Genomic DNA, 17,071 nt, shown 5'->3' with positions numbered 1-17,071 from the left:
GTGTGACGCCGAAGTGGGTGTGATCGGCCAGCGCGGCCATATTTGTTTTTGAAACCGCTGCAGTCAGAACCGAGATCGCGTTGCTGGCCAAGGTAAGAAATTAATCCCTCAAGTGATTTTTCAGATTTGCAAGTTGTCGAGTAAAAGACTCAGATCATTTATATTTTGCAGGTAACTCTGATACGTCGATTTTCTTTGCCTGCAAGTTATCGCGGTTGTGCTAGACCATCAAACTGCCTTCTCTTGACCGTATAAAGAAGCTTCAGGATTATAGCTAGCTTGGAAAAGTTGACATTTGTAACGTCACTTAGAACCATAAATAAATTATTTGTTAACTGAAGGCATTATCGCGAAATATGCAGCTGCAACTCCGTGTATTCGACTGCTGAAGCTTTCGGAAGCAACTGTGGTGGACGTCAAGGTCAAGCAACGTCCAGTGGTTAGCACACAGTAATAACGCAGGGAATTCTGTCCCAATATAGAGGAGCCATGTCATCCCCAGAAATTGCATCCTTGTCCTGGGGCCATATGAAGGTAAAGGGTTGTTCCTCTTCTTATAAAGACTGCAAAGTATGGCCAGGTGGCAGTCGGGAATGGAACTGGAGAGAGACTGGTACAGATGTGAGTGATGTTTCACCCATATGGAAACGACATAGTCAAGATTAAGAAGAAAGGTCACCAAAATGTCTTAATTAGGCAGGAAGTTATTTTTTAAATTGGAGAGTTTGCAGAAATATACCTTTTGAAATACCTGATATTACATTAAAATGCCATCATAGTAGTCAAATAAGTTTTTTTTTTTATTCACAATACTACAGACACAAAGCTACTTGAGTTACTCACTTTTAAATGCTATTAAATGCTCTTAGCATTATCCAGGTGTCCAGCCAGCAGATCTGGAGGAAATCCTAAAGAAAGGTGTTGAGACATTGGTCATAGGCAGAGGAATGAGTGAAGCATTGCAGGTGACTCGCACAGCCATTCCTTACGACTACACATAACGATCAAGAGAACAACACAAACCAAACCACTCCACTCCACTGCGCTGCCATTTTGGAGTTCTCTGTGCTCACCTGAATAATTATCGTCTCTGGAAGGTTCCAGTGCATGATGGGTAACGCCCAAGTCTTGCTTCCCCAGGTGCCTTCCTCCACCGTAGACTATGTGAAGAAGCAGGGTGTGGACGTGAAGGTGCTGCAAACGGAGAAGGCTGTGAAAGAGTACAACAACCTGGCCGGACAGGGGGCTAAAGTGGGAGGGGTCTTTCACTCCACCTGCTGAAGATGTTCCAGCCACACATACAAGTGCCTTAAATTTCAGTGGGATGTTTTTGGGTGCAAGAATATCAAAAAAGGAAAACAAACAAACAAAAACTCTGCCAAAGGGAAGTTTTTTTTTTTTTGATTTTCATTGTTATGGAAGAAAAAGGATGTTAAACTTCCTAAAAATGACCATTTACTTAAAATACAAAAAAAGGTGTTTATTTGGATGGAAGACTACACATGAGAGAAAATCATTACTTTTGCTTTTTTTTTTTTAAATAATAAAAGCACTGCTAATGCAGAAAATATAGATTCAGTCAATAGTCTTTGCCTCGGCATTCCACAATTTGTTTGCTGTTTGTTTGCTTCTTCCTGTCCTGGGTTAGCGGCGAGCAGGCTTTGGCATAATGAAGACCTTGACAGGCTTGCTGAGGTTGATGGTGCCCTCGATTAAGTTCTCACTTGTTGGGAGGCCTTCCATGCTCTCGTTCCAGGCTGGCTTAGGAGCAGCAAGTTTGCTACTACTGGAGCTGTAGGCCAAGAGTAACCTCACCTCAATCTGACATGGCTCTGAAAGTCGATCACAGGGAGAGCGCCAAGCTCGGTCAAGTCAAAATTCAAACATCCTGTATGCACATTCTGTCTCAGTCTGAAAGACTGTGGCTGCAAATTTTTCCTCTGTAGTTTGGCTGCGTACTGGAAAAATGTCATGACTCTCAGGAGAAAAAGTATTTCTCAGGTTACCACATGTGCAAATGCAAGATGAGTCTGGCAAGGAGTAGGTTCTCTGGCCTGCATGCATTTCTATTTATATGCAGTTGTGCTAGGATTTCATTTTGCATGGCATGATAATTTCTAATAGAAAATAAAGAACAGTCTCCATTTAAGAACTTGTACTACTACTAATAACAAAAAGAAAAACACAGCTTGCATAATATGCAGTTATTTGCTCAAATGATAAATAATGGACTGTAAAGGGCCACTCTGGCAGTGCTCTCACCTGTCCAGGCTGAGTGGGACAGATACACCTGAGTGATGAGCCGTACCCTCCCTGGTCCTGGTGTCCTAAAATCTCCAGGTTTGGGATGGATTATGTGAGACTGTCCATCTGGGTAGAGTACCTAAGGGCAGAATGATGATGGGGAGAGAGGAGACTTTAAAAAAAATGCAAGTTTTTAACGTAAACCTTAAAAACTCAAAAAGATCCAGTTTTCAAGAGCAACATTCATTAGCTTAAAATTATGATTCGTCATGTACAGAACCCAGACCTGCACTTTGACTACTGTTTGAGGCTCTTGCACATGTTCCAAGGTTGCATCAATGTCTAATGCCACTACCAGACCAGACGTAAAGCGCAGCGGGTTGTCTGACTCCCCTGTTGGTTCAATGATTGTTGCTAAAGCTCGGTGGATCTGGTAACGGAAAAGAGAGAGAGAGATCAAGTTCAAGGGAACTGAGAAGCCCGAGGGGCAATGCTATGTGCTATGTAACACATTATCAATTTCCATCAAACATGTTGGGGTCTGCGCACACCTGCTCAGGCAGTTTGAGGTGGATGAATCTGCTTTGTCTCAGAGTGGTCTGGAGAATCTTCACCAAGTCCAGTGGTTTACAAGCCACAAGTCTGGGCATGAGTTCCAGAAGCTTCTCCACAAAACTGTCCTGAAAGTGGGGCAGCTCTGTGATGAAGAGCCTGGGGGGGGGGGGGGGGAGCAAAAGAGATCTGATTCCTATGCCATGACAGAGCTGAGGTGAAGTTTCATCCGGTTATTTAAGATATTAATAACTGCCAAAGTAAGACAGTGATTACATGTCACTGACAACATCAGAAGCTACTTTCTGTATACTCATACTGTATTATACTTACTGCATACATAGACACTATACAAAAAGGATGTGTCAATTCTGAATTGTAATTGCATGTTTGGAGCAATGTAATTACTGAAATGGTTTATTGGGTATGCAAACTTTCATCTTGCAATGTTTCCATAATGCTTCCATGTAGAACACACCTTTGAAATGCCTCCACTTCCTGTAGAAACTTCTCACACAGCGCAAGGAGAGGCTCAACTCTGGAAGGGGAAGGAGGTTCAGTCAGCCCAGCACCTGTATATGACCTCTAGGAAGGGAGTGTGTGTGTGTGTGTGTGTGTCTGTTAGTGCTGACCCTCGTTTGGTGCGGGCAATGAGTATGAGCTGCAGAGCCTTGGCTTGCAGCCGCACATTGTGAATAGTGGCGACCTGACGTGACTCCAGGCCACTGTACAGGAATTCCAACTTGTATGTCTCCTCTAGGATCTAATAGGGACACATACGCATGCACACAAATATTTTATATATGCAGAGACACACACACACTGAAAATTGCAACAGCCTAACAGAAAATATACTTCAGATATAGCATATTTGTATAATACTGTAAAATACTGTTCATTGTTTTCCATAAATAGAAAAAAGGCAATAATGAAGAATATTGGGTTTTACAGAACTGCATAGTGCTACATCACACATTTGGTGCATGCTCTTTGGATAAGAGTGTGTGTGGGTGTACCTGCTGAGCAGCAGTAGATGCCATAGCATTCTGTTTCAGACAAAGAGGCACAGCCATGTTCCACAGTTTCTCCTGTAGAGCCTGATGTATACATAAACAAGAAAGATCTTTATATTTCTGTATACAACACATCAGGTAGATTACTCTCTGTGAGAAAGGCCTGCTCCACTGCATCAGCTGCCATTGATAACCGATCTCCAAGAATCATTACCCTTTAATGGGTAAGCATAGAGTAAATGTGCACCACTCCTGTCAGTGCCTATCTGTGAGACACAGACCTTCATAAGGAGAAGTTGACAGTGCAAGTAAGTGGCACAGAAGTCTGCTGATCCAGCCAGATCCGTTTGAAGTTCCCCCAGCCTCTGCAGATCTCTGCGGGGGGGTAGAGGGAAAGATATCAGCATGTGCCCCATAAAAACAGTGGGAGCTGGCTCGGTGTTTGATGGCACTTTTCCAACCTGATGGTGAAGTGCAGCAGCTCCTGAGCTCCAGGTGAGTCCAGGTTCTGCAGGGTGCTGACCCGGGCCAGGCTTTCCTGCAGGAAGTGCTGTGCCGATTCCAGGCTGCCGGCGCCGACCCCCGAAGTCTCGGAGCTTGTGCCTGCCACCTGTTTCCTGCCCGGTAACTGAGAGAGTGAGGCAGAGGAAGCAGAAGAGGATGGTCGCTGACAAAAATAAACCTGGAGAGCTTTTAGAACCATTCTTTTATGTCATAAAGAATAAAGAGCAAGGGTATGAGAGCGGCCCTCACTCGGAGCTGAGGCACCAGGTGGGAAAGGCTGTCACGCAGGTAGGCATAATGGCGGAAGGTGTGGTCTGAGAACAGAGCCGGCATGGTGGGGCAAGACTTTGCCGCATTAAACACCAGCACTAACACGGCAATATCTAAATCAACAACAGATCAGGAAAGTGTTCAAACAAATGAAGCTACAAAAAAAAAACCATGGAAATCACATGACCCCCCCTTTTAAGTGAACATTTAATTTGTTTTTTGTGATCATTTTAAGTGTCAATCATATTCATGATCAAGGTAGTGGTAGAGATAATATCCATGAAACACTACGTCCAAGTAAAGACAGCTAGTTCTGTTCCCAAGGCCGTCTGGAAGGCAGGGCCGAGCTGGGCAGGATACATGCTGGGTCGTCCATGTCCGGCTCAGGGGTGTCAAAATATGGGTGTGTGCTCAGGAGCTCAGGGACGATGGGCAACACCAGAGTGGGGTGGCGGGCACCAAGGAACTTCAAACACCTGCAGGGACACAGGAAGAGAGAGTGAGAAGCACACATACACACAAAAGCACTCTTACATGAAGGGTTTGGAAAAGGAAAAAGGACCAAGCAGATTCCTTTCTGAAAATTTCAGACCTGTTCCAAGACTTTTCAGGATGATTGTAACTTCATTTGTAAAGGTCTTTAAAGGACCAATAGGACATTTTTTCCACAATGATTCTTCATGTTATTAAACAGCCATTACACCCACACCCAGTGACCTGATTGTTTTAATTGTTTTAACAATGGCTGACTCCATGTGGGGGACCCACTCTATGCAGCAGAAAACTGGTTAATTTGTGGACTGTAGTTCAGTTTTCTTCTTCATCTCATGATCTGCACTGAATCACTTTCATAAATATCTCTTGAAACATTTTGCTCCTTTAAGTGTACCATACAAGAGAAATGCAATATGCTGGAGTCATCATTAAAGAAGGGAATGCTTTTTATATATATTAATTACACATGCATACACATACCCTTTTTTCTACCTCTCTGAATTACCTCTGATTTAGAATCTTGAGTCTACAGTTGTACTTTATCAGCACAAAGTCTTTTTTAATCTCAATATTTTCTAGCTCTGGAAATGGCTGCTTCTGAATTCTAATCTTTTCAAGAGTTTTCCAGACCTGCAGCAGAGCCCTGAAGATATGAATCAGTAACCAGCTGCTGCTAAGCGCATTGCAGTCAGTAGTGCTATTTCCAGACTCACTTCCACACTGAGTTGCGATCGGTTGGGTACTTAGTGAGGTTCTTCAACAGCTCCAGCAGGGCCAGCTGGATACACTCTTTAGTCGACACATTAGCGTAACACAGCAGCTCATGCAAGGCCTCTCGAATGTCCCGTGATGAGTCCTGAGGTTAAAAATAACAACAATTTTTTTTTTGTCAAAAAAACAAAGAGAGACAAAAAGCCACTAATATGTGATATGCATTAGAGGTGCAATAAATCGTTTTTACAGCAAGCAATATTTATGAAAGCAATAATTTATTCTTTTTTATATTATTTATATAAAATACTGCTCAGATAAAATGAAGAATCAAATAGCTTTGTAATCTTCAAATTAAGCAGTTTATTGAGCCATAGAGCGGGTGGAGCGCCTCTACTTGGAGGCGGCAATCTTCAAAATACATTTAGCAGAGAATCTCCAAAACAACCAGGCTACTAGACATCAGTAGCTCTTTCATAAGGTGAAGAATCACTGGAAAAAATGACTTATTGCTCCTTTAATATCTCATGCTACATTACTCTTACTGACAGAAAAAGTTTGAATCTTAATCCAGATATAATTTCTTTAAGCAACTCCAGTTCAAACTGGTTCTTAAACCCGTTGCTTTAGTAGGTATGGACTAAGTATACAAAACATTAGTGATGACTTACATGAGTACATAATAGGCCGGCACACGTCGTCATGTGCCATGACTTGCACATGTCACATGACATGCTACAGTCAACTAACCATTGCATAAAACTGCACAGTGAGCATAGCACATAGCCAGAAGGTGTCCATAATAAGACAGGTGTCCCTAACCATCTGGGTAGTCAGGGTTGCTGTAGTGTGTTGGCTGGGGGCCTGCAGTACCTCTAACACAGCCAGCACCGTGTCCAGCTGGTCCTCACGCAGCGTGATGTTGGTGGAGATCTGACGTAGTGCGTGGATAGACTGCAGCCGCACCTCCTCGATCTCGTCATTGAACATGTCCACCAGGAAGTCCAGGCACTTCTCCGCAAAGCTGGGAGAGGCCTGGGCCAGAGAGCACAGTGCCTCCACAGCTGCTATCCTCACCTCTGGGAGGAGCAAACCACGCGAGGACATCAGCATACACCTTTCCCAGCCAAGCATCTGCTTCTAGCAAACCTCGCTTTCACGGTGATGCTACGTACCGTACATCTCGTCTTCAAGACCGTGCACGAACGCTCCGCAGGCACCAGAGTCGATGAGGTTTACGCCCGATGTGTCCACTTTCTCTTTTGGAGCATCGTCTGCCCACCTGCGGCCCGAGGAGAACTCTCCGGAAGTGTAGAGTTCTTTAGCCCGCTCGTGTGCTGTGCGCTTCCTCTATGGTGTGAATGAGGCGAAATAGTTTCAGTGTTATCAGTAGTATAAATAAAAGCCTCAAATATACAGTTTACAGTTTCAACTAACGCATGAATGTGAGGCAATGGACTCCAAAATGTACAAAGCAGCCTCTAAATTATGAGCAAGGCGCAAATGGTTTTTAAAGTCGATCAAGTAAGAGCAGTTATGCCAACAGAAAGAATGGCACCATGACGCAATATATGCTTAACACACGCATGCATCATCATACCCTGAGATCTGACATCAGCTTCTTGTCCAGCGTCTGCTCCAGGAAATGCGGGCTCACCTGTTGCATGGAACCCTGGGAAGGAAAATGAAGGAGTTGGTAGAGAAGCATTCAGAGACTGCAGGCTGACTTCATGTCACATGATTGAGTACCAGAAAAAAACACAAATAACAAAAATCCCACCAGCAGCTTGGCAGCCTGCACTCTGACTACCCAGGAGCCATCGCTGACCATATGACAGATCTTCCCAAACGAGTCATCTACTAGTCGGATCTCCTCGTTGGACGAGGGAATTGGGACAATGCTGCATGTAGTGGCAAGGAAAGAGAGAGAGAGAGCGAGAGAGAGAGAGAGCTCACGTTCATGTCAGCAGCACCAGGTGTCATTGAGCAGCATGCTTCGAGAATTAATGCAAAAGGGGTGGGAAGTTGACAAAGCCATTAAGAATGGCTGAAAATGACTGCACCTCTCAGGGTAAAGCTGGCTCAGCACCCACACCATCTGCACAGCGGCTGAGCGCACCTGCTCATAATCATCACTCAAAAGCTTACAGGCCTGCAAGATGTACGGGGGGGGGGGGGGGTTTACTTACATATGCATCAGGGTGCAGGCCAGTATTTGTACATGGCAGCAAGCCCTACCTGGTTGTATACAGTTTGTTGGAGTTTCATCCCCCTTTCATGCAGTTGCAGCTATGGATGCAAGAAATTAAGTTAATTCAAGTATATCCAACTATATCAGAGGATGCACACAGCTGCTGTAGTGAAGGTTAACTCTGTGCCAACACTGCTTACCATAGCTTTAATCGCCGCAGTGCGAACGCGGGGGTCCTGGTCGCTGAAGTAGTCACTGATCAGGCTCGGGACATCCCGTGGGGGTGTGGCAGAGGCGCTGGGTCCTGTCTCGCTCTCTTTGGTCAGGGGCTTATCAACAGTACCCAAACAGCCTAGCAGCTGCAGACACTTATTTCGCACGCCGAAGAAGGTGCTGTTCAGGTGCTGGTGGCGCACAGACAGACATTTTTTTTTTAATGAAAGAAACTTTCTGTTCAAGGCTGGGTTTGCTAAAAGTGTCAAAAGAAAGATGTAGAGCAAGTATTTCACTGAACACACTCTCTCTCATTTACCAGATTGCCTTAACACTTCAATGCTTTTGGGAAAGGAGGTCAAGATTTATAGATTCTGGTTATTTCTTTTCAGAGGATATATTTGAAATGACAAAACCACGTGACAAGTATAGCAAGCAAAGGTTTGTAGTTGTGACATCAATTTTCTGTCCAATTTGTTTCTAAAAAGTGACAGAAATACTAATTCTAGTACTAATTCTGTGTGTGGGAGATGATGCCCTCATTTATTTTTAGTTGTTCCTGTTCACAAAGTTAATTTAGGCAAAATAAATAAATAGATTAAAAAGCGTAACGTCAACAACCTTGCATGCCACGTCGATAAGCCTCTGAGTTACTGCGATGTTCTCTGGGAGCTGTGTGCCAATGACCAGCAGTGTGTCTAACAGCTGTGCCAGCACCTGTTTAGACTCTACAAGCAAAATAATGAGAACATTTTAAAACTTATGAGTCAAATACAGTGACAGACATCTGAACTTCCAAAACCATTAGAATTGTTGACACAAAGTGGCATTACCTTTATGAAGTGTGGAAGCAGACAGTAAACAATCACCCTCGTGAGACACCACATGATCATATGAGGAAAGTTTAGATGTCTCCCCCCCCCCCCTCCCGAGTCTCAGGAGAATATATAGCCTAATTAGATAACATGATGATCACCAATATCACTTACTATCATTGTTAAGCGTGCTTATGACATCATCCACAATACAGTCAGGGGAGAAACCTGCCGTTTTGGACAACAGACCAAGCAGTGATGCAATCTTCAGCCTGACTGAGTTATCTACCTCCTGGAAAATAGGTGGACACAAGTCATAAACAAGAACCCCTACAGCAACAAGAATAGCATAGTGTGTCTTATAACGACATGGTGAAAATTCACTATTTGCACAGCTGTTGCCCCCAACCACTTCTTCCATCCCTTTAAAGTTGGCCCTGGCGATGACATCAGACCTTGTAATAGTGCTCTAGCAGAATGCGCACGACACCCTCCACGCTTTCTGCCTCCACTGGCTTGCGGGCAAAGTTCAAGAGATACTGCAGGGCATCTGTGGCATTGGTGGCTTTGCAGAGGTCAATATGGAGCGCTGCTGATTTACTGGGCTTGGTAAGCCGGAGCTTCTTGGCCGGTACCTCCTCATGAGGCAGTTGCTGGGAGAAAATGTCAAGTAATAATAAAACAAACTAAATTAACTCTCTGGAAGAGTCATTTCTAAAGTCAGATATGCGATGCCACTAATACATTTCAATCACTTTTTGATACAGGTTACACATTATAATGTGCGTCGGAAACAAAAGGCAGTTTAGTTAACGACATTTCATTAGACAACGAAAATTAACGTCCGTACAGTCTTGAGAAGGATGAAACTAGCTATCGTTAACTTATTTGTCTGTTAGCACCACTCTATATACTGTGCTCAAAGCCTATTGTTTTTCTGAGTATGAATAAAAAAAATGCATATTCAGAATGAATGTATATCTTATCATACGCCATGCTGCCAAAACAAATTTTCATTGCATGCCTATCATACTGGTTGTAAGAGGTTTTTTTTTAACTTGATTGTTTGTTTTGCTTCAACGAAACACTGACGTTAGCTTGATCATTGAATGACTGTCCTTTCTTAGCATTTTAGCTAGCTAGCTAGTATTTTAGCTGCAGGTAAGCAGCTAACTAGCTATAAAACAGTACAAAAACAATACATGATCCTTCAGCTAATATGTGGCTAGCTAACTAGCCAGTTTAGCCACCCAGCTAGCTATTGCGACGAATAATGGAACCTAGTTAGCTAAACACATCATAAACGTCGCAACAGTTTTATCTTTACTATATTGGTTGCTTACCTGTACAACTTTGGAAAATTCTTCGTAAACCCGTTTTTTCAAATGAGCAGCCATACCAGTACTCCTCAGTAGCCAGCAACGGAATAATGTCATTAAAATTGTTCCACATCACCGTCCGTAGTCGTTCTTCGTCGGTCTTTTGAGTTCAGTTAACATGGGTACCAGTATCGACACCAAGTGTCCAAAAAAAAAGAAAGAAAATAAACCACTGTAGAGTTTGAGAGAATGTTTCAGCGTTTTTAACGTGGTTTTCATTTACTATATTTTGTCTTTTTTATTAATTTTTATACAGGAGCACAAAATAGCCAAGACTTAATAAAAATCACTCCTGGAAGTATAATAAAGTTGGCATTATTCTTTAACTGACTTTTATGCTTATTTGTTAGCTCTACAGTTAAACACTTGAGTGGTTTCAGAAATGTGTGACGAAATACTTGTTAAACAATATCATACTTCCGTGAACTAAACCATGCACTTTTTAAGTAATAGCCTTCTCAAAATACAAAACATACAATCACAATAAAAAGAAACTGTGGTAAGTTAATGAATTATAATGAGTTCCTTCCTACTAATCATTATTATATCCCGAAAAAACAATCGGAGATGTGTATGTCTCCCAGAAAATCTCTTCTATGGAATTCCAATGGCAAACATTGACAGTAGCCTAATGGAGAAGGAACCCATTCCTTATGAATGTCTGAGAACATTAGATGATAACCATCATGCATTAACCCACACTTCAAATAAACAAATCAAAGACTACAACAGACTGACAAACCTTTTATTACATCCTTATATTGGTATGAAACATTTTTAGAAGTCTTGTAGAAAAAAAAAAGTAAGGTACATTTGTAGTGAGTATATGTAAAGTCCTTGTAATGGCAAATATAAACTAGAGTCAATATTAAACAAGGGTGGTCACAATTATTCCTGAATAGTTAGGCTATCACCAGGCACCAGTAACATAGGTGGGTCTTATATACTAACAGCTGACACACAGTTCTTATCTGAAGTGTTTGTGGATCTTAAAGATTTATAGTCCCAAGGTATGCAGAGCTACCCGTTTGGATACATGATGCCTACACACCTACTTATAGAACGGCAACAACCACATTTACCACCAAGTGAATGTTAGCTTATAAAAGAAGTCATGACTCTTAAAAAGAAAGCCCTTATCTGCGTTGTGTGGTTTCAAGCTCACTTTATATCCTTTTGCCTCTATGTCCATTTTTATGCAATCCAGCAGATCCTCTACAGTAGCTGAAGCTTTCCAAGGGCCAAAATTCACAACCGATTCCTTTTTAGTGTCAAGACTGTCTATAGCATCATTGTACCTTGCCAGGTCGTCCTCTGTCCTTAGAATACACATAATTATTGTAGAGTATCTTGAGGCCATGGCTTCTGCCCTGGCGACCCTAATAATCACCTCTAGGTTCTCATGGTAATTGCGCACCCGGGACAGGAACTGCTGCCTTCCCACGGTCTCACCGAAGAGCAGGGGCGTCTCCTCGAGGAGTTTGGCCAGGGGCTTTACGTCGTAATACACGGCTTCCCTGTGTACCTCCTGCAAATGTTTGGTGGGGATTTCCTCTGTGCGGAGGTACTCGAGGATCGAGCCGAAGTGCTTCCCATCACGGTCTATAAAATACCGGCCCTCAGCATCCTTCCGAAGCTTGGGCGGCCCGTTGAACATGTCCGCAAGCTTGGAGTTTGGGAATTTCCGAAGGGTCCCCAAAGTGGTGGTATACAAATGACCGCCGACGTTCAGCTGGACGACTGTAGAGTGCTGAAGACAAACAACGCATGAATTAGCGTCGTCTTACGTTTTTGCACGTAAACCTATCTGAAACCCGATATTTAAATGTAGTTTCCGTGAGTAATAGCACAAAGTCGCCTCCCAACACCTTCACATCCCTTTCGTAGTACAAAGCTCAACTTATAGACATTATACCACAGTTGAGTTGAAACTATAAAATTATGGAATTAGTAGTTTCCCAATTTGTCTATAAGGGTTAAACAATATTGTTAAATATTTTACGTTTCTTTGTTCCAAAAAGGCCCCAACACTGTTGCATACTTGACAGCGTTTTTAGTGTTAGAATGACGGGTATGAAGAACAAGAGGTCCGTTACAGATGGCAGCGAAACTACGAGCCTCCACCGTCATGTAATCTCTTGGACTCGCTGCCGAGGCTAACTAAATACGCGCGGCTCAGCCAACATCTAGCCTATTGCCACACGAACATGACGGTACTAGAAGTAAACCGTTCACGCCTTACCTTCTTTACATCTTAGACATGACACACCAGGATACTAGACTTTTTGGACTAAGAAAGTAACCACCTACCCACTCAAACTAGACTACATGCCCCATCGCTACCCAAAGGCCGAGGTGGGGGTAAATCAGCGAATACGGCGAACAGCTGCCATACACGAGATCATCGCAAAAAAAAAAAAAAAAAACCCCCCCTAAAAAAACAAAACACAAACAAAAACGTGTTACAAATACGCCTTTTATAGCTTATCAACACTTCTTACCAGATGCTGAGGGTCAGCGGATTGTTTCCTTGGTGATTTGCACTCAGGAAGACTCATCTTTAAGATTTCAGCGTCGATTTGTCCCATCCACCAACGACGCAGCAGGTAGAAGTTGGCGGCGGAGGAGGGAGGCGTGGTTTAAGCGCCTCTTAAGCAAACTTCCAGGTTAAACTTTTACGTTCAACTTGATACCAGAAATATTAGATGCTCACGGTATTGTTTTTAAAGTTTGGATGCGAATTTAAACAAACGGGAGCTTGTACCCTCTCCAACAAGGCTGTTGTAGCACAAAACAAGAGAACATCAAACAACCCACTTTTACAAAATATACCAATTCATATTACCACATTTGAAACAAGTTGTCATCACTACAAGAGCAAATTATATGAATGCTGGCATGACCTGAATAAAAATGAAACGACAAGAGGCAAAATATATTTGTCTTTTTATTTTTGTACAGAATCACAGGCTCTTCATCATCCAATGGTGAACACCTGGAAAAGAATTTTTTTTTTATGTCAACGGCATTTAGCTGACATCCATAGTGACTTACAATTATGACTGAACACAACTTTAGCAATTGAGGGTTAAATGTCTTGCTCAGGGGCTCAACAGTGGCAACCTGGCAGTGGTGGGTCTTGAACTGACAGCCTTCTTATGACCAGTCAAGTACTGTAACCAATGAGCCACCACTGCCCTCTAATGTGTGCACACAAGGGGGAAAGTGCAGACCTCCGCTGACCATTACTGAAAGTTTAGTGTGTACCATTCCTAAAACAGTATAGCTGAAAAAACCCTTCTCAGACAAATGCCTCAATGTCTTCAACCGAAAGGAACATTCTACTCTGAGAAACTGAAGTCAGAAGCACAGAACGTGACCCTTGACCCAGACTTCTCAAAGACGAGACACTGTCCCATTCCGACTCGTCATCGGCTCATCACTGAAGGGAGTGTACGTGCATGAACAGTCCCAGAAGTGGGCTAGATTACATTTATAGGTCTTATTATCCCCTTTCTGATAATACTCCACTTATATTTCAGAGTTCCTCAGTAACCTCCAAACACTGTATGCTGAGCCAGGCCATTAACATGCCATTGCCCTTGAGTATCAGTCTGAGATGGATTAGAAAACAGGACAATTAAAAGATGGGTGGACTAAGGATGCCTTGGCCTTAGGACCGCTAACAGTCAACAAATCCTTCAAGAGCCACCACAGAAAACATTTCCATAAATCTGGACCTATTCTGTTCCTCTTACCCTTCATGCTGTGGGGACGGGAGCTCCCTGTGGCATGACGGGGACCTCGGGCTTGGCGCCCTTCTGTTCTGACACCGGGGTGGTGGGGAGGATCTCCTCTTTGGGCTCCACGATGCTGACATGGTCAGGCAGAGGCTTCTTGGGGCCAATCTTGCCACTGGGGTCCCAGGGAAGCATGATCTTAACCTTGATGCCAAGTACGCCTGGGTACAGGCACAAACAGAGAAACCAGAGAAAACAAGAATCTGACATCAGTCTGACTGAGGAAAAAACCACACCCTCCCAACCTCATGTCAGGGAAAATGCCATCAACCTGTGACAAGGCAAGTAGAAAAAAAAGAAACCAAAAAAAATAATAATCTGAGCCCTGGGGTTATTAACTAGGAAAGTGGCAATTAACTAATCAGTATGCATTTATTTCCTTCTCAGACAAATGCCTCGATGTCTTCAAGTGAAAGGAGCACACTGCTCTGAGAAAGAGAAGCCAGAAGCACAGAACGTGCCCCCTGGCCCAGCATTCTCTAAACAGATACTGTCCCATTCTGACTCGTCATCGGATCATCACTGAAGGCGCGTTGCAGACAGCTGCATATTATAAAGAGTGCAGGAGCAGAGATCTAGCCAATACCAGCGTTACAATTAACCTAGTCACTGCCGGTTGCTTAACTGAATCTGCAGTAGTCTGTACAATATACATCAAGCATTTATACTTGAAGCTTTAATTGCTAACATGCTTGCCATTAAACTGGAAAATTGTCCTGAGAATAAGTTAACCCATACAAACAAAACACTGAAAGGTTCCTTCAATTGACAGCCATAATCCTGCCTTTAGTCTACAGTTCCTCAGTGGTCACCCAGCATCTATCACACACATACTGATTTTGACAAAGGTCAACATCAAAACATGCAACACAGCTTTAACAGGTCTACTGCATTCTTCTAAATGTTGATCATGTGGTGAGAAACTACATATACACACCATTTACTCCACTTTAATCTCATCTCACTCACCCTGTCGGAGCAGGACATGGCGCACGGCAGTGTCGACGTAGTAGTTGACGGGGTCTCCACTGTGGATCATCAGCCCATCCACAAACTTCATGGACTTGGCTCTCTGACCCCTGAGCTTGCCAGAGACAACGACCTCGCAGCCCTTGGCCCCACTCTCCATGATGAAGCGCAGGACGCCGTAACAGGCCCTGAGGAGATGCAAAAGGGCTCAGACATTTCCCCAATCAAATCAGTCACCATGCTGCTTAAAACCACATGATAAATTGGGAGACAGGGGAACACAGCTGGCTATGCTCTTCTCAGACAAATGCCTCAATGTCTTCAACTGAGAGGAACGTTCTACACTGAGGAACTAAGGCCAGAAGCACAGAACATGACAACTGACCCAGAATCCACAGAGAGAATCTGCCCCATTCCGACTCGTCATCGCATCATCACTGAAGGACATGCAAGCCTTAAGGTAAGATGGAACCCAAGAAGGAACACAATTATGATAACATTAGCCTCTCACCTACGGACAGCCAGGCCTCCGAGCAGCTTGTAGCGCAGTGACTCCGCCTGGGCAATAGCGCATAGACCCCTGGTGGCAACCTTCTCGGCATAAAGCTGAAACAACCAGGATGTGGCAGTTTACCCAGTGCAGCTCATTAACAGTACAGTGTGTGAACCAGTGGCACTCCACATTGTGACTTGGTTATGGAAGCATTAAATGCACAATAAAGACGCATTCCGACATGCATCCTGGCCTTACCTCCACACTGCCCTCTGGGAACCCAAACCTCTTCTGCACCACAGCAGTCAGCTCCCTAATGCGGCGGCCTTTCTCTCCCAGGACATTCTGAGTCCTAAACAAACAGTTTTATTCTTTGATTTGCATAGCTAGCCTAGTTGCTTTTTCACTCTGCCCAAAAGTTTAGAGACTAAACCGTGTTTCAACTATTAAAATGATGTAATAGAACAAGTTATAAATGTTTCAGAATGCCCATTTCAAAAATTACCTGGTGGCTAGGATGATTATTTCTGTTCTTGTTGGTGTGACACGGACCTCAACACCAGAGTAACCATCCTCTGCGAGCTCACGAGTCAGGAACTCGTTCAACTCGGCTTTGAAGATGCCGTCTGAGACAAACTAATGACAAAACAGTAGGCATTAAACAACTACATAACACTTAAACTAAAAACGGCTGCAGCCATTTTACGTTACACATCACAATGTAAACATGCCATAACTATACACGTTTAAACAAGTGCTCCGGCTAACTTAAAAGGTAGCTAGCTGCCTACTTATTCACTGTATTAAAGTCGGTTTTGGATAGGTTGCAATATTCTCTCTCAATACATCTATAGTAGCTTTAAATACACTGGAACTGATGATAAAGTCAGATGTGTCTACAATAGCTAACCCTTAGCTAGCTCCCAAACCCTTTGAAGCTTTGGTATATTCTTTGCACTATACCTCCAGCTAACCTAGGTTAGCTAGTAAGTTAACGAAACCGGGGGTAACTACCTCGTATTGCGAAGGTAAACGGCATTAAACCTCGAACACATTTAAGAATAGAGCTGCATGAATACCTAAAACTCTTCAATCTGCTGGACGGTATGAGCGAAATTAGCAAACTACACTTCCCCATGCGAAAAACGGTCTGAGAACATCAGACTGCCATGTTTCACAGCAGATGCAGTTGGTACCATCCAGGACAATCCAGTTTAAAGACGTAAGAATATCGCTATCTTAATACCAACAACTATTATTAAGCCCCATATCAATAATAGACAACCATCATTTCACTGTGATAAGTCCCACTTTGGCGTATAATTGGATGAAAATCACACTAACCTTTCTCTTCTTTGAAATTTGCACCGCCATCTTGACGAAGGCCGCAGACAGGAAAGGAATGCTTAGAAAGGCGGAAAT

At 43.3% G+C, this 17,071-nt stretch overlaps 4 protein-coding genes and 3 non-coding genes across 7 annotated transcripts; 1 reads left to right on the top strand and 6 right to left on the bottom strand.

Annotated features, from left to right (window-relative positions):
* The first annotated feature begins 13 nt into the window (after nt 1-13).
* Nucleotides 14-1,572, top strand: aamdc (adipogenesis associated, Mth938 domain containing). Its single transcript, XM_027009366.2, has 4 exons — nt 14-92; nt 483-621; nt 870-965; nt 1,141-1,572. The coding sequence occupies exons 2-4, from the start codon at nt 490-492 to the stop codon at nt 1,279-1,281; spliced, it is 369 nt and encodes a 122-aa protein (XP_026865167.2). The 5' UTR covers nt 14-92; nt 483-489; the 3' UTR covers nt 1,282-1,572.
* ints4 (integrator complex subunit 4) lies at nt 1,443-10,453 on the bottom strand. Its single transcript, XM_035525070.1, has 23 exons — nt 10,352-10,453; nt 9,464-9,661; nt 9,183-9,300; nt 8,815-8,921; nt 8,181-8,384; nt 8,028-8,078; nt 7,853-7,941; nt 7,570-7,690; nt 7,390-7,461; nt 6,965-7,139; nt 6,663-6,868; nt 5,792-5,934; nt 4,944-5,059; nt 4,563-4,696; nt 4,271-4,437; nt 4,091-4,184; nt 3,813-3,893; nt 3,429-3,559; nt 3,275-3,334; nt 2,796-2,955; nt 2,531-2,674; nt 2,263-2,383; nt 1,443-1,832 (listed from the first exon to the last, which is right to left on the bottom strand). Exons 1-23 carry the CDS (start codon nt 10,442-10,444, stop codon nt 1,645-1,647), a joined length of 2,973 nt encoding a protein of 990 aa, XP_035380963.1. The 5' UTR covers nt 10,445-10,453; the 3' UTR covers nt 1,443-1,644.
* A 678-nt stretch (nt 10,454-11,131) lies between these two features.
* Nucleotides 11,132-13,238, bottom strand: kctd14 (potassium channel tetramerization domain containing 14). The gene is made up of 2 exons (XM_027009370.2): nt 12,889-13,238; nt 11,132-12,137 (listed from the first exon to the last, which is right to left on the bottom strand). The coding sequence occupies exons 1-2, from the start codon at nt 12,973-12,975 to the stop codon at nt 11,466-11,468; spliced, it is 759 nt and encodes a 252-aa protein (XP_026865171.2). The 5' UTR covers nt 12,976-13,238; the 3' UTR covers nt 11,132-11,465.
* An 83-nt stretch (nt 13,239-13,321) lies between these two features.
* On the bottom strand, nt 13,322-17,071 carry rps3 (ribosomal protein S3). The gene is made up of 7 exons (XM_027009369.2): nt 16,994-17,071; nt 16,155-16,285; nt 15,908-16,001; nt 15,668-15,762; nt 15,157-15,344; nt 14,146-14,348; nt 13,322-13,382 (listed from the first exon to the last, which is right to left on the bottom strand). Exons 1-6 carry the CDS (start codon nt 17,021-17,023, stop codon nt 14,149-14,151), a joined length of 738 nt encoding a protein of 245 aa, XP_026865170.1. The 5' UTR covers nt 17,024-17,071; the 3' UTR covers nt 13,322-13,382; nt 14,146-14,148.
* LOC113576985 lies at nt 13,684-13,835 on the bottom strand. The gene has a single exon (XR_003410572.2). It is a non-coding gene; the product is annotated as a small nucleolar RNA SNORD15 (small nucleolar RNA).
* On the bottom strand, nt 14,566-14,715 carry LOC113576986. The gene has a single exon (XR_003410573.1). It is a non-coding gene; the product is annotated as a small nucleolar RNA SNORD15 (small nucleolar RNA).
* Nucleotides 15,451-15,599, bottom strand: LOC113576984. Its single transcript, XR_003410571.1, has one exon. It is a non-coding gene; the product is annotated as a small nucleolar RNA SNORD15 (small nucleolar RNA).

Source organism: Electrophorus electricus, chromosome 4, assembly GCF_013358815.1.
Source record: "Electrophorus electricus isolate fEleEle1 chromosome 4, fEleEle1.pri, whole genome shotgun sequence".
NCBI lineage: Eukaryota > Metazoa > Chordata > Actinopteri > Gymnotiformes > Gymnotidae > Electrophorus > Electrophorus electricus.
Note: the sequence above shows the minus strand (reverse complement) of the source record. Positions and strands in the feature narration are given on the sequence as shown.

Bases quoted from the DNA above. Each gene is read 5' to 3' on its own strand.
- ints4 (XM_035525070.1), bottom strand. From the start codon at position 10,444: ATGACATTATTCCGTTGCTGGCTACTGAGGAGTACTGGTATGGCTGCT. The intron at 4,185-4,270 runs GTTGGAAAAGTG...ACCCCCCCGCAG, and splicing joins CTGCTGCACTTCACCATCAG to AGATCTGCAGAGGCTGGGGG. The intron at 3,335-3,428 runs GTCAGCACTAAC...TTCCCCTTCCAG, and splicing joins ATTGCCCGCACCAAACGAGG to AGTTGAGCCTCTCCTTGCGC.
- rps3 (XM_027009369.2), bottom strand. From the start codon at position 17,023: ATGGCGGTGCAAATTTCAAAGAAGAGAAAG. The intron at 16,286-16,993 runs GTTAGTGTGATT...TTTTGTCATTAG, and splicing joins AAATTTCAAAGAAGAGAAAG to TTTGTCTCAGACGGCATCTT. The intron at 14,349-15,156 runs GTGAGTGAGATG...GCCTGTACCCAG, and splicing joins CCATGTCCTGCTCCGACAGG to GCGTACTTGGCATCAAGGTT.
- kctd14 (XM_027009370.2), bottom strand. From the start codon at position 12,975: ATGGGACAAATCGACGCTGAAATCTTAAAGATGAGTCTTCCTGAGTGC. The intron at 12,138-12,888 runs GTAAGAAGTGTT...GTTTGTCTTCAG, and splicing joins CCGCTGACCCTCAGCATCTG to CACTCTACAGTCGTCCAGCT.
- aamdc (XM_027009366.2), top strand. From the start codon at position 490: ATGTCATCCCCAGAAATTGCATCCTTGTCCTGGGGCCATATGAAGGTA. The intron at 622-869 runs GTGAGTGATGTT...AAATGCTCTTAG, and splicing joins GGAGAGAGACTGGTACAGAT to CATTATCCAGGTGTCCAGCC. The intron at 966-1,140 runs GTGACTCGCACA...TTGCTTCCCCAG, and splicing joins GAATGAGTGAAGCATTGCAG to GTGCCTTCCTCCACCGTAGA.